The sequence below is a fragment of the Gadus macrocephalus genome, chromosome 6 (assembly GCF_031168955.1).
Source record: "Gadus macrocephalus chromosome 6, ASM3116895v1".
Taxonomy (NCBI): domain Eukaryota; kingdom Metazoa; phylum Chordata; class Actinopteri; order Gadiformes; family Gadidae; genus Gadus; species Gadus macrocephalus.
This window is the reverse complement of record NC_082387.1, coordinates 22,780,146-22,802,206: the sequence shown is the minus strand read 5'-3', so window position 1 is coordinate 22,802,206 and position 22,061 is coordinate 22,780,146. Positions and strand designations below refer to the sequence as shown.

At 45.3% G+C, this 22,061-nt stretch overlaps 2 protein-coding genes across 4 annotated transcripts; both read left to right on the top strand.

The window, feature by feature from the left end:
• Positions 1-2,322: 2,322 nt before the first annotated feature.
• Positions 2,323-8,436, top strand: ciz1b (cdkn1a interacting zinc finger protein 1b). Of its 3 annotated transcripts, XM_060053108.1 has the most exons (14): positions 2,323-2,511; positions 2,734-2,809; positions 3,239-3,338; positions 3,636-3,724; positions 3,840-3,928; positions 4,137-4,207; positions 4,578-4,724; positions 5,057-5,139; positions 5,653-5,746; positions 5,874-5,978; positions 6,288-6,437; positions 6,562-6,619; positions 6,944-7,065; positions 7,345-8,436. In XM_060053108.1, the coding sequence occupies exons 2-14, from the start codon at positions 2,784-2,786 to the stop codon at positions 7,441-7,443; spliced, it is 1,233 nt and encodes a 410-aa protein (XP_059909091.1). In that variant the 5' UTR covers positions 2,323-2,511; positions 2,734-2,783; the 3' UTR covers positions 7,444-8,436. The 3 variants fall into 3 exon arrangements, with proteins under 3 accessions (XP_059909091.1, XP_059909092.1, XP_059909094.1); XM_060053109.1 differs by lacking the exon at positions 2,734-2,809; XM_060053111.1 differs by lacking the exon at positions 3,239-3,338.
• Positions 8,437-15,438: 7,002 nt separating this feature from the next.
• LOC132458819 (surfeit locus protein 4-like) lies at positions 15,439-21,842 on the top strand. Its single transcript, XM_060053132.1, has 6 exons — positions 15,439-15,759; positions 16,913-17,099; positions 18,225-18,301; positions 19,020-19,063; positions 19,281-19,467; positions 20,422-21,842. The coding sequence occupies exons 1-6, from the start codon at positions 15,712-15,714 to the stop codon at positions 20,686-20,688; spliced, it is 810 nt and encodes a 269-aa protein (XP_059909115.1). The 5' UTR covers positions 15,439-15,711; the 3' UTR covers positions 20,689-21,842.
• Positions 21,843-22,061: the final 219 nt, after the last annotated feature.

Genomic DNA, 22,061 nt, shown 5'->3' with positions numbered 1-22,061 from the left:
TGATTTTCGAATTTGAATTTGCCTCTTTTACATACTTAATTCAAGATATACACATGTTAATGCATTTGTATTTGCATTAGGCTATATGGAAGGAGTATTAACTTGATCACTGATCCAATCTACAAAAAAGGGTGTTGAGGGTTCACAGAATGAGGCAGAGCCAAAAGCCTGGACGAACCCTGTCAACTTTTTAGATTGCTACGTTTACTTTGGGCAAGGCCTTTGTTTTGAAATATTTACTGCGATGCTCCTTGTTTTGTCATGAGCTGAACCCCTCCCTCCACCTGGCACTGATTGGTCATAACACTTTTCTTTGGGGAGAGGCTTTCAACAGGCTTGAGGCCAGATGGATGTAGAGTGGAACAGAATGTGAACCCAGGATTGTGTCACGAGGCTAACTGAGCACTGTGACGCATCAAGAATCGATGACACGATTCGAGAGCTGTTACTCTTTGTAACTCAGATGTAAATAAAACAAGATAGAAAGAGTAGAGTAAGAGTGAGCAAGGCGGAGAGAAAGAGAGATGTAGCTGTGTTTGGGCATTCTCTACTTATCTTTTTTTTCTGGGTCAGCTCTTTTTGAAATACACAGTTTCAAATAGAACTCAACCCTACAACCACTACACACACACACTCACATACACAAAAACAAAAACACACATGCACGCATTCTAGACTTTGCTTTATGGCTGATTACACAGCCATAGAGAGGTGCATCATGGGACAAGTAGCTGGTTTGTAACATTCCTAAGGGCAAAAGACTGTATAAGCCCCCATAACCATCTCAACCCCCACACACACTACAATTGAATTGAGAAATGTGTGTGTGCGTGCGTGTGTGAGTGTCTGCACGTGTGTGCGTGTGTGTTTTGCGTGTGTGTTTGTGTGTGTGTGTGCATGGGCATCTTCTGACACCAATACGTCAAACTGGTTTCTAGTTACAGAGCTTCAACTATAGGCTTTGTAATCCAGGCATTAAAGATCACATAACTTGACAGCCATTGAAAGTCATTAAAATAAATAAAAACATGCATATTTTTAACTGTATATTTATATATGTTTATTTTATTTTGGTCTGAACGGTTGCAGGGTTGTGCTTCTTGAGCCTGGACTTCAATATTTGGAATGTACATTAAACAAGCACAAACAAGGTTATTCCACACATTTCAACATCTTTAGCCACCAACCTGCAGTTTTGTTATTCACAAAATACAGTGCGGCTGCTACAACCAGGGATGTGATGGGACATGAACATGAGGGCTGACCCTGCAAAACAACTCCCGACCTATATTTCTGGTTTAAAATATTATAAAAGATAAATTGAGAAGTGCAGAAATAATTTGGACGCTGTGGGTAACACACTTGAAACTACCAAGGAGTGTTCTGCTTAAAGCAAGGGGAGGTAATTTGGAGAAACCAACAGCTAGATTTTGAAAGTATCCATCTCCCTAGAGGCCTTCTTCCAAATTAACTCACCAGAAACACACGACAAGCTCTCCAGATTCAGCAATAGTTCTACATAGCCTTCTGGAAGACTCCGGTCATGAGCAGTATTTGAACGGGTAGAGTGTGCAGGCCTTATGGCCTACATACAGCAACAGAAACAAGAGGTTATGAAGAAAATTTGTCAGCATTCATTCTTTTTTGACAATGATGGATAATTAAGGAATCTCTGTCCTTTAAGTTTCTTGACAATTTGATTAAGCTGATTGAATTCACACTAAGGGTTGGGGACTTTACCCAGAACTATGAACCTTTGCAGGAACTAAGTGCGTTTCAACCGCAGGAAACAGGGTCTAAATTAAGTTCTGGGGACATTATTTTAGCCCCAAAAACGTCCCTGCTCAAGTGGGAGTGTCCACCTAGATCATGTATGCTGGATAGATGAGCAACATTTGCTACAGTCAACTGTTAGACTGACCTATATGCAGCATAGATTTAGGTATACGCGCCCACTTGTGATGTCACTAATAAGGCACAGGAAAAGGCAGAATTAGAAAATGGCTTGTAATGGCTAATCACACTCACACTTTGTGGTATAATAGGGGTCCTGTTAATGGTAAATAAAGATTATTGTTTTTCCCGTTGGCGTCTTCTAGTCTGATCAACGGCTCAGGTAATTGGGTTTGTTTGCCCTAAAGTTTATTCTGTTTACCTTTTCGCTGCAGGCCGGGCTGCGTCTTACTCCATAACGCACTACCCTCATTTAAATGTTGGCGTTTCAATGCGAGCATGGAGATGGTGTCTGTTAAGTGCACTGGCGCCTCCGAGTTACTAGGGGGCGATGAAGCAACCAGCAGCATCAACTGTACCCGCTGTTCTCTGTCGAGCGAGACATCATAGACTGTAGTGTTGTTGACAGTCCGCTTCAGTCCAATTCAAAGTGTTGTTCGGTTCACATCAACTGAATTCATGTTCTTACAGTTTTTTTTTTAATAGATATATACATTTTTATGTCACGGAAATACAGTCAATACAAAGCCTAGAGTTTAAGAGGGCTAGTCTATCCTGGTAAGACTTGCTAGTAGTTTCTCGTCTAAAACTAATTCAATAATAGAAAAAAAACCTCACAAATCATATTTCACCGCACATGATCCGTTGTCGTTTACGTCCAATAAATCCAATCTTTACACGAACGGGTTTTATACACGTACGACCTACTGATAAGCATGACCTTTATGATTTATGACGATTATTGAGGACCACATAATTCATGTGCGTCTCTCTTCACAGGAGCCTTGGCTGTAGTACAGACCAGACTGACCACCATTACTCCTGGGAACATGAAACGACAACGGAAAGCCGACAGGTTGATAAAGTTCATCTTCGGTTATTGAATTGTGTCACGCTTTAAAGGGGACGTATTATACCGCCAGGTGTGAGTGTGATTAGCCCTTACAAGCCGTTTCTAAAATCGGCCCCTTCTGGCATCCCTAATGGGCATGTCCACCTAGATCTGTACTGTATAGATGAGCAACGCTTACTTCAGTCCACTGGGTAGGCTGGTATACTGACCTATCCAGCACACATCTAGGTGGACACGCCCACTTGTGATGTCATAAGGGATAGATTTTCGAAACGTTTGTAAGGGCTACTCACACTCACACCAGTCCCTTTTAATCTCTTACTGACCTATATTATTACTACTGCTATTATGATTATAATTATAAACGAGATTCCTAGTTTACTCTGTGTTGATCTTGAATCATCATAATCATCAATACCCCTCCGTCCCCAGGCGTTCCCTGAGACAGGCCGGCCCCCAGGCCAAGAGGGGCAGTCCCCGTGTCCAATGCGCTGTCAGCTCCCTTATAAAGCAACAGCTTGTTGCTGAGCAGGTAGAGCCAAGTCTACCATCCCTCCTATCTGATTTAGTAGTAACATGTTGTCCCCTTGATGGTATTAAAGAAAACTGTATAAAACATTGTTTCAGCCTGAAGTATGCTTTTGACCAAGGTGCCTATAAACATTTGCCTACATTACAAATTGTTAACATAACAATGGGGTACCAGTGCACCTGAAAATATGCCTCACTATATTTACACAATCATGCTTCAGATATTCCACATCTCTCTAGAGTAGGAAGATAATCTCTCTTCATAAAGATGAGCCTCCTGTGTCTCAATTGTTGTCAGGTTTCAGACATGAAGACTATATCAGGAGGATTTGTTGGCCAGCACCTGCAGGAACTAGAGGATGTGAGTGTGACACTCAAGCCTGACAGGTCAGCGGTCACGCTCTATCTCCCTCTCTCAGTTTCTCTCGCTATGTCTCCCTCTGGCTATCCATGACTCCAGCTCTCTCCTGCTCCGTAGACTAATAAGAGTTCTCTCTGACAGTTCAGGGCCCTCCGTCTCTTCGACCAATGCTGAAAGGCTCCCACAGTCATGCGATCATCTGGGTGATGGGCAGACTCCTGCCACTACTGGTGTGTTTGTGTGTGTAGTTTGTGTGTGTAGTTTGTGTGTGTAGTTTGTGTGTGTAGTTTGTGTGTGTAGTTTGTGTGTGTGTGCTGGAGGGGTGATTTGAGATGAACAGATTTACTTCTACATATGAATATATGTAGAATATGGCATATTTGAACAAAGCACGTTACAATTAGGGTGTTGTTTATTCTGTGTGTGTTTATTGGTCAGACAGTGCCCTTGTGTCCATGAGTGATGCAGTATCTATTCCGGACCAGAAGGAGGTAGTGGAGACACCAGAGGTGAGAATCTCTAGACGGCTTGAAAACAACCTTGCCCTAATGCCCCATGTATCAACCCCAGCTTACTGTGTGTGTGTGTGTGTGTGTGTCTGTGTGTGTGTGTGGGTATATGAACAAACGTGTGTGTCTTCGCTTATTCACAAATCGGGGTGTGCGTGTGTTTGTATGTGTGTTTGTGTGCGTTTGAACAAACGTGTGTGTGTGCGTTGGTGCGTATGTACATACATGTGTGTGAGCGAGTGTGTGTGTCTGTGTGTTTCGTGTATATGTACATACATGTTTGTGTGTCTGTATGTACATACGTGTGTCTGTGTATGTACTACGTCTGTCTGTGTGTGTGTGTGTGTTGCTGTGTTGCTGTGGGAGACAGCTGCAGGGCCTTGGCTCCTCTCTGAAGGTCACCATCCAGAGGGAGAGCGACAGCCGGGCGTTCGGGGAGACGGCTGGACAGCCAGAGGGACAGCCGCAGGGACAACACCACTGCCACCTCTGCAGCAGCAGCTGTCCAAGCCTGCAGGTTAGAGCGTCTGCTGAACGGTGAAACGGGCTGGGATTCACACGAGCACCAAGGTATGTGTGTATGTATGTATGATGGGGCAGTTAACAGTGTGTTTGTGTGTGTGTGTGTGTGTGTGTGTGTGTGTGTGTATATATGTGTCCGTTTCTGTGTGTGTGTCTGTGCATGTGTGTGTGTGTGTGTGTGTGTGTGTGTGTGTGTGTGTGTGTGTGTGATTATGTGTCAGTTTCTGTGTGTGTGTGTGTGTGTGTGTGTGTGTGTGTGTGTGTGTGTGTGTGTGTGTGTGTGTGTGTGTGTGTGTGTGTGTGTTGCATGTGTATGTGTGTGTTTAGGCATTTCAGAACCACATGATGGGGACAGAGCACCAGAAGAGGCTGAAGGTGGTCACAGAGATTGTAAAGACAGCAGGAAGCAGGTAAATCCATTAACATTACACAGTTAATGATGTTAAATATACATTATATACATAACAAACTGATTTGTACAGCATAAGGATAATGCATGCAAAGGATGGGCACCTTGCTCCATATTCACAAATATTGTTGTTTATGAATATTTATTATTCCAAAACATCAGCTTTCCAATCTATTCACTTGACTAAAATGAGTGAGAGCAAATTTGCTGCTTGGTTAAATATTTGTCATGATGATTAGAACTATAAAACAAATTCATGTTGGTTGTCTTTATGTAGTCTAATTACACTATCTTGTACCCCAACCATCCTCTTGTACCCCAAACATATTTTTTAAAAGCTGGATGGCTAATTATATACATGCATGATGTATATCAAATACAGATGCATGTATATGTGTGTGTTACTGTAGATATATATATACATATATATATATATATATATATATATATATATATATATATATAGATTAGAAATTGATATACATTCCTGATTGGTTGATTATTGCCTTTCCAGGGAGGATCAGCCAATCAAGCCACGGTGGTGTGACACCTGCCAAAAACATTTTAGTGGTGACGTTATCCTTCACCGCCGGACCAATCCGCATAAGGTAAGACTAATCGCATCATATTCATTGAAAGCAAAAGTTGCACAATCTCCCTAGAAATAATTTCACAAAACAGTCTCAGGTTGTATTTCAGTGTCTTGTTTTGTGTATTTTGTGTGTGTGTGTGCAGATGTGTAAGCAGTCATCTCGTCCCTACTGCCTAGTGTGTAAACGGCACTTCCGAACTCCCAGGAAGTTTGTGGAACATATGAAGTCACCAGAACACAAACAGAAGGTCAGAAAGGATCCTCACAGCAGCAATGCTGGTTTCTTGATGATGCCTTCAGCAAAAAAAACAATCCATCTCCATCTGATGAACAATTCAAACTAAATATAACTGACCCAATCTTTTGTGCATTTAATTTAGAGGACAATTATAACGGTTTCTTTGCTAAAGAAAAATTCTGACTGCAAAATAATTTGGCATTGAGAAAACCGTGAATATAATCAAAATATATGTTGAGTTGGATTTTCCATTGCGTCGCTTTTTATAATCTTTCTTGGTTCTCCTTCTTGTTCTCCTCATCCGTCGCTCCTCTCTCAGGTGCTCTTGGAGGAGGCACAGGATGACGAGCTCATCACGGTGGACGCCATCGGCTGCTTCGAGGGAGAGGAGGGGTCGGGAGGGGAGGGGTCGGGAGGGGAAGAGGTGGTGGCTGAAGAGGGAGATGGAAACACAAGAGGTGGAGGGGAGGTGAGGGACACAAACATGTGGAGTTTGACATCTTTCTGCGCACTTTCAACAATGTTAGGAAAAGACAGCAAGGCACCTGCCATAACCTTAGAAACAGTGTGTGTGTGTGTGTGTGTCTTTATAGGAAACCTTCAAAGGAGAGGAAACAGAAAAACAGGACTACGACCCTGACACAGTTTACGGTAGGGCAGCATGACGTCTCATTGTTTGTGCTAACAGAGGTCGCAGTGGTGTTTGAGTGATGGGGGTGGGGGGGGGAGCTTGAGCTCCCCCCGAAAGAACGTCTCCATTCAATGCACTTTGCTGCTCTTCCAATGATTTGGTTTAAAATGGAGTATAGAATAAGTATAGAATACGCTCTGTACATACGCAGGCTGTCCCGTTTTCCGTTCTCTTTCTTGGTTACTTATTCTGACAGCCAGGTAATAAAGTTGCAGCAGCATGATGTAGAAAGGTTCAAACTGCCTGGAGGACTGATCAGCCTGATGATGTCTTGCTTTACACAGGAAGCAGTTTTGTGGTCCCTGTAAGCGGTTTCCTGTGTCGTCTCTGTCAGAAGTTCTTTGATAACGAGGCCACGGCGCGGCACACACACTGTCGAACGCACACACACTACCTCAACCTGCAGGTAAACACAACCACGCACACACACACACACACACACACTAACTCAACCTGAAGGTAAACATACGTACGCACGCACGCACGCACGCACGCACGCACGCACACACACACACACACACACACACACACACACACACACACACACACACACACACACACACACACACACACACACACACACACACACACACACACACACACACACACAGCCCCTGTTGCAGACCGTGGGTCCTGGTTGGATGTGCATATTGATCACATCTGTTTTTCTATTGAATTCTGACAGATTCACCAGACGTTTGGAAACGATGGGAACCTGACACAAGAGCACACATCCTCACCACAGACATCAACAGCACCGAATGAGGAACACAAGTACACATAGGCCACGGCCACACCAACCTGGGTACATCTGAGAAGGCTCCATTCTGGCTTTCCATCGAGTTAGGCTCTCAGTGTACTGATATACACGATGCAACAGTGGCAATGGAAGATCCTAGGGCAGGCAGTGCCCAACCTCTTTAAGGTCTTCTAACATTACTGTTCAGCTGCTTCCTGCTCCTCGGTTCTGAAACCCATCGACGTCTGCTCTTAATATCTATGACCAAGTGCAGTAGTTTAGCAGTAGTTCGCTCAGGCTACGAATAATGAGGTCTGTCCGCTGTACAGTTATTTATCTATGTCAAACATCAAGAGTGAAAAATGTCCTGTGACCCCATATGCAGTTCAAGTGACCCAACATTGGGTCCCGACCCACAGCAAACGAACAAGCTAAAAAACATCATGTTTACGCCATACTAGATGCTATTTAAAGTGTCAATATCTAGTAACTATAAGTATCCTTACAATGTTACAGCATCTAGTATTGTATATCAGATGCCTTGTCTGACCGTCCAAGAGAATAGAGTAGGCCTAAACGGTTGCTTTGGAAATAAGAGACATGCTTTGGATATATTTGACAAGAACACTTGGAGAAAGAAAGGGAAAATGTTGAATGTATCGCTCACATAAACAGTCATGCTTTGGAAATCTCTGTCTGTTCAAGAAAACACGGGGAGCAACAAGAGGAAAAGGCTGGTCAGGAGATAGGAGGGGAAAATGTATGGAATGCTTACTGGACAAGAGATTTAGCTGTTAAATAATAAATGAAAGAGGCGGAGATGAAACCTTTTCACTTTGCACACACGTTAATGTGGATATTGACAAAAATAAAACCCACCAAACAGCCACACAGAGGATGTTCTGGGGCAATGAAAGGGAAAGACAAAGGCTTGTAAAGATGAGGACAGACGGAAGGGTGTACAGTTACTTGGCATCCCACAATGCCACAGATGACTGCTTCCTCTGGTGCTAAATAAAGGCTGCATCATCATTTTAACCTCCTTTGTTTCTGCTTATCGATTAAGTGATGTTCAATGCTACACACATTTTTTTTATCTACCCGTCTTATTTAAAAATAATTACCTAGCAAATAAGAGGACAGATCACTCCAGCATCTAGACCCCCAATAAACAGAAATGCTTTTGAGGGGTGGATTCTGCTGTGGATATGTAATATGTATAGCTGTAGTTAGAAACGTAACACAAGGACTGTTATGATTTATGAATAATGCCACCCATCTATGTGATGGTATTTATTAGAAAATGTTTGTCTTCCACTGAGGTCTGTTGGCAGGCTCGTTTCTTGCTATATGCGGACTATGCGGTTGCATAGTGTCCCTAAAGCCACCAGGGGGCCTCAAAGCCTTTCTTTTTTATATTTTTTAATTTTATTTAAAATTTTGATACATATATATTTAAATGACAAGGCTCTCTTGGTAGTCAAGTGCGTTGAGTGAAAGAGCCTTTATGCACCAAATAAAGAAAAGATGCATCGAGGCTTCTTTCCTAAGCATTTTTAGAATTCGAACCACCTTTTCTCCAAGTACTTCCGGGTCATCCGCATATGACGGAAATTTCCTATGCCAAAAAGAGAATTCGTAGAGTCCCCGAAATTAATGAATTTATTGCTGGTTATTAAGCACACAATATACACCGTAAGAAAATAAAATGCTGACTTCACATTTAAGAAAGACTTGATATAAATTATTTGAGTCTATGCTATTTCTGATGACATGTTTCAAGCTATTCACAGTTATGAATGGTTTCTTTACCACATAATGGACAACACCATTACATTTACCTTTACATTTAGGGCATTTAGCAGACGCTTTTATCCAAAGCGACTTACAATAAGTACATTTGTCATAAGAAGTGAAACAATATATCGCTGTCAGTACAGTAAAGATGTTCATAAAGCCAAGTGCAAGTACTAACAATCGCTAGGCTAACCCATTCCCTGTGTACAGCAATGCTAGCAGCTACTGCAAATATTACACAATTAAGCACTATGAATAAGTGCAATGTAGATTAAGTGTGTACAATAAGTGTGTACATTAAGTGCCAGGACGTACAACGTAGAATGGTGGCCGGAAGCGGCTGGGTAGCTATGCAGAGTCGAGGTGAACTCTGAACAGGTGAGTTTTGAGTCTTTTACGGAAGCTGATGAGCGACTCTGCGATCCTGACATCGGCAGGGAGCTCGTTCCACCACTGAGGTCCCAAAACAGAGAAAAGTTGTGACTTTGTTGATCGACCTTTGCTTGCTCTTAGCGGTGGCGATACCAGACGTCCAGCTGAGGAAGTTGAGGGGTGTTTGGCTTTACCAATGCTTGGAGGTAGGCAGGGGCAGTTCTATCGACTGCCTTGTATAAGAGTACCATCATCTTGAATCTGATGCGAGCTACTACAAGGAGCCAGTGGAGGTCCCGGAAGAGGGGGGTCACATGGGAGAACTTCGGTAGGTTGTACACGAGGCGCGCTGCCGCATTCTGGATGCTATGCAAAGGTTTAATCGCAGAGGCAGGGAGTCCAGCCAGGAGCGAGTTGCAGTAGTCGAGGCGGGAGATGACCAGTGATTGGACTAGAAGCTGAGCTGTCTGTCCTTGTGAGGAAAGGCCGAGCTCATTAGGAGGAGCTCAGTCTTGTTGAGGTTAAGCCTCAGGTGATGGGCAGTTGTCCAAGTGCTGACATCTGCCAGACATTAAGATATGCGTGTTTCTTTCAGGGCTTTGTCAGATGAGGGGAAAGAGAGAAATAGCTGAGTGTCGTCAGCATAGCAGTGATAGGAAAAGCCATGTGATGGAATTACAGAGCCCAGGGATCTGGTATAGAGGGAGAACATAAGAGGCCCCAGTAACGAGCCTTGAGGGACACCAGTTTCAAGCGTGCAAGGTTTGGACAAGGAGCCATTCCATGTTACCTGATAAGTGCGATTCACCAGGTAGGATGTGAACCAGGAAAGAGCAAATTCAGCAATGCCAAGTTCAGCGAGAGGGGCAAAGAGGATCTGGTGGTTCACCGTGTCAAATGCTGCAGACAGGTTGAGGAGAATGAGAACCGATGAGAGGGACGAGGCTCTGGCAGCACGGAGGGACTCAGTCACCGCGAAGATAGCCATCTCAGTGGAGTGTGCCTTCTTGAAGCCTGACTGGTGAGGGTCAGATGAGAGATAGGAGGACAGTTGGTTAGTGATGGCACGTTCCAGTGTTTTAGAGAGGAATGAAAGAAGAGATACCGGTCTGTAGTTCTGGATGTCGGTGGTATCAAGGGTCGATTTTTTGAGGAGAGGCTTTATTCTGGCAGTCTTGAAAGACGCTGGAACAATGCCTGAAGTGAGGGAAGAGTTAAAAAGTGCAGTGAGAAATGGCAGGATGTCGCTTGAGACAGCCTGGAGGAGAGAGGAAGGGTTAGTGTCAAGGGGGCAGGTGGTGGCATGGTTAGATGTTATTATTCTGTTGACCTCGTCAGAGGTGAGAGGGCTAAATTGGGTAAAGACAGAGGTGGGGATGGGAAGAGGGAGGATGGAGGCAGGGATAAAAGAGGAGCTAATGTCCTTTACCTTCTGGGTAAAGTAGGTAACGAAGTCATCAGCAGTGAGGCAGGAAGGAGGTGGAGGGGAGGGTTGAGGGAAGAGAACAAGGAAAACAGTTTCCTGGGGTTTGAGGCGGAGGAGTTGATTTTGGTGCGGTAGATGGCAGATTTGGCTGTTGACACAGTGGAGGTGAAATCAGAGAGAAGGAAAAGATAATGAGATAGATAGATTAGGACAGTCTGATCACTTCCATTTCCTCTCAGCTGCCCGCAACTCTGCTCTATAAGTCTGCAGAGATTCGGACAGCCAAGGAGGAGGCTGTGAGGATCACGCAGGTCTGGAGTGGAAGGGACAGAGGGAGTCCAAAGAGGAGGAGAGGGAGGATAGCAGAGTGTCGGAGGATTCCTCGGTGGATAGTTGAGAGAATCGTTCGACAGAAAGTAGTGAAGACAGAACAGTTGAGGCAAACGTAGAGGGAGAGAAAGATTTGAGGTTACGGCGGGTGGTGACAATGTGGGGACTAGAGAGGAGGAGGGGAGAGGACTTCAAGGGGAGAGAAAAAGCAACAAAGTGATGGTCAGACACGGGGAACCGGGTAACAGAGACAGCAGAGGTGCCGCAGGACCTTGTAAATATCAGGTCAAGTTGGTTCCCGGCCCTGCGTGTGGGAGGAGAAGGGGAGAGTGTTTAGTCAAAGGTGGCGAAAAAGTTGGTTAATTCAGGTGAGTGCAACTTCTCTGGCAGGATGTTGAAGTCGCCAAGAATAACGAGCGGTGTGCCATTTTCAGGAAAGCAGCTGAGATGGGCATCCATCTCGTCGTAGAAGTCACGAAGGGGACCTGGAGGATGGTAGATCACCACAATGAAGAGCTTGATAGGAAGGGTCCCAGTGACAGGGTGGAGTTCAAATTCAGATATAGCCAAGTGTTCTAGTGGAAGGACCTGGTAGGACCAGGTTTATAAGGTTTTAATGTTTTTATAGATAAGTTAAAGACTACAAACATGACCACTTTGCCATTTCCGTTCAAGCCAAGACAGACCAAAGCTGTGTTCGAAATCGTTCCCTATCACGGATATAGTGCACTATTATAGGCTGCTCGGCATTTTGTAGTGGTTAATTTCATGCACTATATAGTCCACTTAAAATACCCAAAATTTGAGTGTACATACGATGTACAGTAACGCAAATTTCTTTCCCCACATTGAATGTCCTTACTCCCCCCACTAGGCCTATCTGTAAAGGCATTTGGAGCAAATAACAATAAGTGTCCACATTTCTGGCAACTGCTGGCATTCCTAGCGGTTGCATTCCATGACTAGCCTATAAACAATGAACAGAATAAAAAATTGATAATTTTATCATTTTACTGTATACATTTGAAATAAGCACACAGATCCATGTATTTGCAGGAACTCCAAAGATGAACCAGCTGGCCTCCAACGCTGGAAGCGAGGAGGCTGCTGCTGGGGCTTGTAGCTAGAGGGCTGTTGCTGCTGGTGGCTAGGAGCCTGCTGCTGCTTGTAACTCCACAAGTTTGTTTTTTTCACGAAAAGCTATTTGATTTTGTCTGCATTTCTCCCAAGTACATTAAAACTGACTCACATCGTTTTGAACCCTACATTAAGTGCATTGCAAACAGTTAGGAATATCCACCAAGAGTGGTTTGCTTAGGGCCATAAATATACAAGTAAGGAGTGACGCAAATTTCAAGAGGCATTACCCTACATTGAGTGATGCCAAACATTAAATGATGAGCTTGCTCCTTTACACTATAGGCACCGTGGCGGCGGCGGCTAGAAGCCTGCTGCTGTTGGCTAGGAGCCTGCTGCTGGTGGTGGTGGTGCTGCTGGTGCTGGTGGTAGCGGCATGGAGCCTGCTGCTGCTGCTAGTGGCTAGGAGCCTGCTGCTGCTGGTGGTGGCTAGGAGCCTGCTGCTGGGGCTTGTTGCTAGGAGCCTGCTGCTGCTGGGGCTTGTAGCTAGGAGCCTGCTGCTGCTGGGGCTTGTAGCTAGGAGCCTGCTGCTGCTGGGGCTTGTAGCTAGGAGCCTGCTGCTGCTGGGGCTGCTGCTGGGGCTGCTGCTGGGGCTTGTAGCTCAGAGGCTGCTGCTGGGGCTTGTAGCCAAGGGGCTGCTGCTGCTGGGGCTTGTAGCTAGGAGGCTGCTGCTGGGGCTAGCTAAGAGGCTGCTGATGCTGGGGCTTGTAGCTAGGAGGCTGCTGCTGTTGGGGCTTGTAGCAAGGCGGCTGCTGCTGCTGGGGCTTGTAGCAAGGCGGCTGCTGCTGCTGGGGCTTGTAGCTAGGAGGCTGCTGCTGCTGGGGCTTGTAGCCAAGGGGCTGCTGCTGCTGGGGCTTGTAGCTAGGAGGCTGCTGCTGCTGGGGCTTGTAGCAAGGCGGCTGCTGCTGCTGGGGCTTGTAGCTAGGAGGCTGCTACTGCTGGGGCTTGTAGCTAGGAGGCTGCTGCTGCTGGGGCTTGTAGCCAAGGGGCTGCTGCTGCTGGGGCTTGTAGCTAGGAGGCTGCTGCTGCTGGGGTTTGTAGCAAGGCGGCTGCTGCTGCTGGGGCTTGTAGCTAGGAGGCTGCTGCTGCTGGGGCTTGTAGCCAAGGGGCTGCTGCTGCTGGGGCTTGTAGCTAGGAGGCTGCTGCTGCTGGGGTTTGTAGCTAATACAGGGAAAGGTTCAGCTGAACTGGCTGCATAAAATGCTTTAAAAGGCCAACAAAAAATAAAAATATGAATATAAATGAGGTGAAACAGATCTACATGTAAATCAGTATGTATCCCACCTCCAATCCTGATCAGGCCAAAGGACCATATCTACAACACAGCAGAGCTCACCAAGTCCTCTTTTATGCTCTGACACATGATTGAAGTGTTTTGCCAGTTGAGTTTGAACAGGTGAGAAGTGAGTTAGACTTATTGGTAATTAGTTGTTGCGTTTTGAAGGCCAGTGTGAGCCAGGTGACCCAAGTGTGCTAATTGAGGAGATTTGTGCTTAAAGTTTAGCAAAATTGTGAAAACAGTGGAATTGTGCTTAGAGTTTAGCAGTCTGGAGTCTTGTAGTTGATACATGAGCTTGAAGTTTTCAGAATTGTGTGCACAGTTAAATTTTTTGAGTGTATACAATTGTGAAAAACTGAAATATCTCTTCTGGGGTGGTTGAAACATCAGCGTAGCCGCGTAGTGTAGGCAATTGAACCAATCAGTAGTAGAGATTAGGGACACCTAACATTATTGACATTGACAATGATGAATACAGGCTCTTAAGACACAGTAACAGCCGAACAGTATTCCTTGAGAGGTTCCTTGGTGAGTCAAGGAACTTAGGCCAGATCAACCTGACATCATAATCAGACAAAAGGCTTGCGAAACTGTTAACCTTAAAGGTCTCCTATTATACTACTTTTCTGGTCTTAATTTCTTATTAATGACTCCTATAGAGCAACCTGACACGATTCACAGCGCAAAAAACGATGTCGATATTCGGGAAACTCTTCCTCTCATCTGGGCGCTTTCAGCATTCTCTGCCAACACTGGGCCTCGTCCTTCTCCGCCCCCTCGCCCCACTCCTGCCAACCCCACTCCTTTGTAATTGGTTACCTTCCGGAATTATGAGCATGAGCATGTTGCAGCATTACCATACATGGAAAATCCGGATTTGTTCTACGTAGATAAATCCCGGAAATTTGAACCAGTGAATCGCAACCGGCGTCCCTAGTGTTTAGCGCTCTGCACAGCCACCCCAGACGGTCAGCAGGGAATACGTCTTAATGCATGTACGTCATTATTTGACACTTTAGTATGGTTGAAGGTGACTATAAATCATTATAACAACGTTTATAGGTCATAAAAGTCGAAAAAGCATAATAGGTGATCTTTAAAGTGTCCAAGAAGCTTAACCCTCTCTCGGACGCAGACATCAAAACCAACAGCTGTCCAGACGGGCAGGTCCCTCAGCCAGTAGCCAGTTCAGAAGCCGCCTCTAGATGTAAGGGTCATTACTTATGTCTATGTGTGTTATTCAAATTATGTTAATTATGTGTAATAGCCTTATTATAATGGACTTATTTATAGGGTTAGAGGATATTGGCACATGTTTTACTTAAATTATTTCTTGACATTTAAAATAACCGCTTTATGGAAAATGCAGCATTTGTCATTTATTATTATTTAGGAGATATTCAGTAAAGATTCAGTGAATTATATACATTTTCAGGAGTTTAATGATGTCAGCCCCAGTCTTTCAGATTTTTTATCAGTTTAAGTAGGTTTAAAATGCTTGGGTAAATTTGAGATTCTTTATTTGAAATAGAATGAAATAAGTATGTTTTTTTTACGGATCTAGCTTATTTTCCTCCTAACTTGTAAATAGAGAGACATTTAAATGTTGAATTCATGCCACAGGACCACCTTATTTAATCCCCCGGCGTAGTTTCTCCATACTGAAATGGGCCCCCCCACAAGCTAGTACCGGCCCTGTCTGTTGGCTCATTCACTAGCAGCGGTGTGTATGACGTATGCTCCGGTGACAATCGACTACGTGGCATGTCTTCTCCAGCGCGCCGACAGGAGACGCACTGCCAACCGGCGCAGAGGATAATGGGGCGGAGCAGGCTCTAAGCAGGCAGCCATCAACGCGAATATACTTCGATTGAGCCAGGAAGAGGCTACGTTAAGAAGTTGTCACACTATTCAGATTGTTTTTTCCGAACGTTGAACTTGAATTTCGAAGTGCCTTATTGTCGGAGAAGAGATGGGACACAACGACCTGATGGGCCAGGCGGAGGATGTAGCGGACCAGGTGAGCACTGCTCCCCTGGAAACGGCCACCCTGCCACGGGTTGAGAGACCGATCGTGTCGGGGTAGTGGAACTAACATTAGCTGAAAGGGTTGTTGCTTAGTGTGCTTTAAAGATCATAATGTTTCTAGTTTCAGGCATGGCCCCTTGAATCGTTGATTTACTGGCTATGTTTGAAGGACGGAAGCTAAAAAATAAGACGGCGTGTTCTTTTGTGTTGTTGTGTTTTTAGCCATAATCGATCATGAAGTAGTACTCATATCCTGACGTGTTCCCTCGAAGTGCTTCCAGGAAACAATTACGAAAACAAAGCAGTTTCAAAACGCTGTGTGAGCCAACCAACCCTATCGGTTTCAGGGGAAGTGGACAAATCACCGCTATAGACCGCTATGATTTGCTACCATCACACATCTCCGCCACCACTGCCACATCATGCTGGCCCATTAAGGTTACATCTAGCATGTGGTTTAAGCCGCAAGCAAAACCAAAAAGAGCCACCTAAAGTCATCATCCTCAGGGCGTTCATGGATCCTTCTGATTTGCTGATAGTCTATGGCTTAAGTTGTACCTCCCATTTGCGATGTATCTTGGCCTTATCAGAGTCCTCCGCGTCCATGTGTTGTTGATTTGTTTGTTTGTTGCATTTGCCTAGGAGACTATGACAATGATTTAACCGCATAGTTGACTTCCTAGTTTGTATCTAATCACCCCTCTCCTATCCCCTCTTCCTTTTTTGTCTGATATCATCCGATTATGCCTGCCTGCTTTGTGCACTGTCGTCTCAATGGCACATTAGTAGGTAAACCACACAGTCTCCATAGCAACCGCCATTGATTCCCACTCTGTCACCAAAGCTTACACCGTATTGACAGGGAGAAAGGTGATTGGCCGAGAGGCACATCTCCTACTGGTGTGGATAGCTAAACTTAGGTGGAGCTTGGCTGGAGGAGAATGACTCATAAACAACACTTATGTACTCAATGGGCTGCAACAGAAAATAACACACCTGTGGTTAGAGCTGCGATGATGAAAAGACGACACCCCCAATGCAGAACACAATTGCTGCACAAACAGGGAAATAACCAGCTGAAAATACTACTCTTGACCACTCCAAATGGACTTTATATTGTCATCTCTCTCTCCTCTCCGCTGCAGTTTCTGCGTCTCACCAAGCAGTATCTTCCCCACTTGGCGCGCTTGTGTCTGATCAGCACCTTCCTGGAGGACGGGGTGAGGATGTGGTTCCAGTGGTCGGAGCAGAGCGACTACATCTCGGCCACGTGGAACTGTGGCTGGTTCCTGGCCTCCTGCTTCGTCCTCATCAACCTGCTGGGGCAGCTGGGTGAGGCCCGGAGACAGAGCCGCACTCGCACCTATCTGTCTGTCCATTGGTTGACTTCAGCCATTAAAGCTGCAACCATGAGCAAGGCATCGATGAGACAATCAAATTGAATTGATTAAAGGTGCTGTTGGTTGGTTTAAGAGCTATTATTTGAGTGTGAATAGTTAGAAATCATCCAGCAGCTTTAAGTGAGATGATCTGGGACATTATCTCCTCTGGCTGACTGCGTGCCTTTCTCAGCACAATTTAGAGTTTAGACCGCTCCCGGCTCATCAGGGAACCTCTTGCCTGATTGGTTCAGGGATCCATCCTGCCTGTCAGCTGCGGTAAAAAACACCTGAGAAATGTAGAGTCGGAGGGATGGGACATTTCTTTGGTTGGGTTTCAAAATTGGGATGAGAGTGCTAGGAAGGAACGGAGAAGGTACGTATACATAAAAGCTAGTTCACGTCATTGAGTGTGAGCGTTTTAATGATCGATGTGGTGAAGTGCGCCACACACCAGGGTGTTGTATTCAAAAGTGACCGAGAAGCTTAACCCTCTCTCGGCCACAGCCATCAATATCATCACCCCCTCCTAAATGGATCTCCAGACATCCACCATCCACCCGCCCCCCCTCTGGGCATCGCTCATGCCCAGAGGGGGGGACCATGCTCTAATATATGACCTGGAGGTGCCTCTGAGAGGGCACTGTCACAGCAACACTAACGGCTGACCTTACTGGCTTCAGTCGTTTGGCTTCGCACTTAGAACTCCGCCCTCAAAGGGAAACATTTGTGGTACGATAATCAGTCAGCGCTTGGCTCTGTAGTCGGAAGGTAAAATAGACGAAACGCATTAAAAAACCATGGGGGAATAGTAATCCTTCAATAGACCTGAGATCACATCAAATTGCCATGGATAGAGTGGAATATCATTTTTGTTGATTTTCTGCACACCTTGATATCCCTTAGTATAAAACGAAATCTAGCAAATTCTGGAATTCGGTTGCTCTCAGCCGGTTATGGGGTACTTGAGGCAAAACGAGGTTCGTAAAAGCACCGCTCCGCAGGTGAGCGATCAGACATTTAGTGTTGGTGCTAAACAATGACTAATGTGTCTGTTTCTGTGGCCCTCTGCCTCTAGGTGGCTGTGTATTGATCCTCAGCAGGAATTTGGTTCAGTATGCCTGCTTTGCTCTGTTTGGAATCATTGCCCTGCAGGTAGGTACCACCGCTCCAGGAGAGTGGTAGATATGTACTCTGTGACCTAAATGCATGGAAAGGTGCAACGTGTCATATTATAAGTTTAATAAATAGCAAGAGGAACTGCAATTATCAACAGAATGTAGGGCAATAACAGTCTTGACGTTACGTCAAAGGCATCTTTGCATTGAGCTTCAGCGATTTGTAAGTAAGCAGCTAGCAGCTAGCCTTAGCTAGGGCTGACCCCGTTTTGAGTCTCTTTTATATAACTGCACCCCTCGAGAGTCGATATCCGTCACTGCAGCGTCCCGTCTTCCATCTGTCCATGAGGGGATGGAGTCGTACTAATGTCCAGAGGGAGTGTGGTAACCTCTTGTCAATCACGTCAAGAGTACCCTGAAACATTTAAAACTGGCTCTGACTTACTGCATCACTTGAATGAGAAAGACTTGGCAGTGTGCCTTAACACAGTTTCACTGTGAATCGTAAGCATTACTCCTGTATTCTGTGGGGCGATGTGTTTTGGGAGGGAGGGAGAACTGGGAACCAAAAACCATTGTGGGAGACATGAACTTGGAACCAGGGGTGTACACCACGGTTCTCTGTAAATATGCTGCCCCCTTCTGCAGAAGACTAATTTGACAGTCTGCCAGAACATGTTGCACCTTTCTATATCATATTTAATTGACTGTTAATTTAAGTGAGCACTAAGGCTGTCTGTCTGTCTGTCTTCCAGACTGTGGCATACAGTATACTCTGGGATGTGAAGTTCCTCATGAGGTGATCAAATGCTTTTTTTTATGTATTAAGAATGTCAAAGAAAATGTATAGCATATTAAAGCCAATTACTATTTTTGTTTTCATATTTAAAAAAACAACAATGTTTTAATGTAAGTTATTATTATAAAAATGTTTTATTATTGTGTCCCAGTTCACACTGACACATTGAGGAGAAGAGAGGCAATGCGGTCTCTAAATTCTCCAATCCCTTCCCTAGGAACCTGGCTCTGGGAGGCGGGCTGCTACTGCTATTGGCTGAGAGCCGGGGCGAGGGGAAGAGCATGTTTGCCGGGGTGCCGTCTCTCGGGGAGAGCTCCCCCAAACAGTACATGCAGCTGGGGGGGCGTGTCCTCCTGGTTCTGATGTTCATGACCCTACTGCACTTTGAGTTGAACCTCATCACTGTGAGTATAGGTTACATCAACCTCCGTCAGCATCTCGTCCGTAACGCATGCATGCAAGCATACATACGCATGCAGGCACGCACAAGTTCTAAGGGTTTTTATTTATCAAATGCACAGCATAAGGCAAGGGTTGACATGCAGTGTTGCCACAGTTACCTTAAAAAAGTAATCTGATTGCTAGTTACTCCTTAAAATAGTAACTTAGTTACTTTACTGGTTACTTGATTTAAAAGTAACTAAGTTAGATTACAAGCACGCACGCAGGCGCGCAAGCATGAACGCACGCAAGCATGAACGCACGCACGCACCGCGCGACTAATTCCGCCGCTAATAACAACTGGTGGCGCGGACTCTGGAGAGTCAAGGTCGACACTCGCCTCTGATAGATTGAAGTCTTTGGAGACCATCGCTTCTTACGCACTCTCACACAAACAGACAGACAGACACACACACATCACTCCATCGCTCTCAACGTCAATCGGTGATCCGGTACAATTTTTTAAATATAGTAACGCACAGTGACTTTGATGAGTAACTTTATTCTGATTACTGGTTTGGAAATAGTAACGCGTTAGATTACTCGTTGCTGAAAATAGTGGTCCGAGGCCAGGCATCACTGTTGACAAGTAATGAATATTACTAAATACTTGTTAACAACATAAAATATAGCAATAGGGAAGCACCGAAATTGCAACTGAAATCAAATCACCAAGCAACAAAGATTACTGGTTTAAACCATTTCACTGAAGGGTCACGGCCCACGATAGGTCGCCAGCCACACACAGTAGACACACATCCCCCCCTCCCCTCTCACCCATAGTAGACTCTGGGTGGTCTTAGTTTAATGTGTGTGTGTGTGTGTGTGTGCGTGTGCGTGCGCGCTGACAAACAAATGTATTTATTGTAAGTCGCTTTGGATAAATGCATCTGCTAAATGTAGGTGTGTATGTGCAGATCCTGCAGAACCTGGTGGGCACGGCGCTGATCGTGCTGGTGGCGGTGGGCTTCAAGACCAAGCTGGCGGCGCTGACGCTGGTGCTGTGGCTGGCCTGGATCAACCTGTTCTTCAACGCCTTCTGGACGGTGCCCACCTACAAGCCCATGCACGACTTCCTCAAGTACGACTTCTTCCAGACCACCTCGGTGATCGGGGGCCTGCTGCTGGTGGTGGCCCTGGGGCCCGGGGGGGTCTCCATGGATGAGAAGAAGAAGGAGTGGTGAGGGGGATGAGGAGGAGGAGGAGAGGGGCATGGTTAGAGAGGGAGGGGGGGGGCGGGGCTGATGAGTTGAGTCTCGTCATACAGAGGGGAGAAATGTATGGAGGCATGTCATTTAAGGGATGACGTTTGCATCCGAGGCGGAGCAATGGATGACCGAGAGGCGAGTGGGTGGGTTGATGGATGGACTGATCGATCGCTAGATGGATGGATGAGTTTTAGTGGGGAGGAGACGTAGACAAATGGGTCACGGGATCTTGGTCAGCTTTTTGAGAGGCTTGACTGTCCACCGGAGTTAGGCCTCTGTGTCGGTCCGATACCTCCCCCTCCTCTCCATCAACAGACGGATAGACAGTTTCTCCCGACTTTATCTCTTCCTACCCTCTCCTCGTCTCCACACTTAATGTGTTATCTGTCAGAAGACTACTGCTTCTTCCTCCTCTTTCCGGTTAGGAATCAAATGTTCCATCTGTTTCAGAGTGCTTCGATTTAGATTTCTGTTGATTTGAGAGATATTTTGTGTGTGTGTGTGTGTGTGTGTGTGTGTGTGTGTGTGTGTGTGTGTGTGTGTGTGTGTGTGTGTGTGTGTGTGTGTGTGTGTGTGTGTGTGTGTGTGTGTGTGTGTGTGTGTGTGTGTGTGTGTGTGTGTCTGATAGTTGCTGTCCTCTACAAAGTATTTCTGCTTTTAATATCTGGAGTGTTTCCAACTACTGCCAAAATGCAGAGAAACTCAAAGTGCCAATACTATGATAGACACTTACAGGCCCTCAGTCTAAGCAGAGTGGTTCTGCCGTTGTGTCTAATGCTGCCTGTCCCGTAGATCCACCTTAGGCATCGCATTAATGGTAGGAAATATATTTCACATTGTTAAAGACTTGTATGTGCGACCATCTGTATGTCTGGTTATTAGACAGACAGACCGGCCCGTATAGATAGGCAGACAGACAGACAGCTGGCTCTTATGAGGTTAAGCTGTTGATTAATGATTTCATTACAAAAATATCAATCAAAGCAGGCAAAATATTTTTATCTGTCCCTCTGTCTGTTTGCTTGTCAGTCTTTTTTCCCCCCAGAATCTATATGTTGAGATGCATTGAAATGGTTTTCTATTGTGTGTTTATGAAGATGTTTAATAAATAAATTTCAATCTTTCAGAAACATTTTGTTTTACGCAGTCATTCAGCCGCCCATCCGAATCACCATACTATAATTAATCTCACTTGTACCTGATTCATGTTGGTCCATAAAGATAGGTGAAGGGCATTGTGGGTAACGATGTGTTCTCTTTTATCAGCGTTGAAGGCTGGCTTATCAAGGTCTGTTGGAGAGCAGGACATACTGGGTCAGAGAAAATGCTCCCAGGACAACATTTAACCT

Coding starts and splice junctions, on each gene's coding strand:
- ciz1b (XM_060053108.1), top strand. CDS start 2,784: ATGAAACGACAACGGAAAGCCGACAG. Junction 4,725..5,056: donor GCAGCTGTCCAAGCCTGCAG/GTTAGAGCGTCT, acceptor GTGTGTGTTTAG/GCATTTCAGAACCACATGAT. Junction 6,438..6,561: donor ACACAAGAGGTGGAGGGGAG/GTGAGGGACACA, acceptor GTGTCTTTATAG/GAAACCTTCAAAGGAGAGGA.
- LOC132458819 (XM_060053132.1), top strand. CDS start 15,712: ATGGGACACAACGACCTGATGGGCCAGGCGGAGGATGTAGCGGACCAG. Junction 18,302..19,019: donor TTGGAATCATTGCCCTGCAG/GTAGGTACCACC, acceptor TCTGTCTTCCAG/ACTGTGGCATACAGTATACT. Junction 19,064..19,280: donor GATGTGAAGTTCCTCATGAG/GTGATCAAATGC, acceptor TCCCTTCCCTAG/GAACCTGGCTCTGGGAGGCG.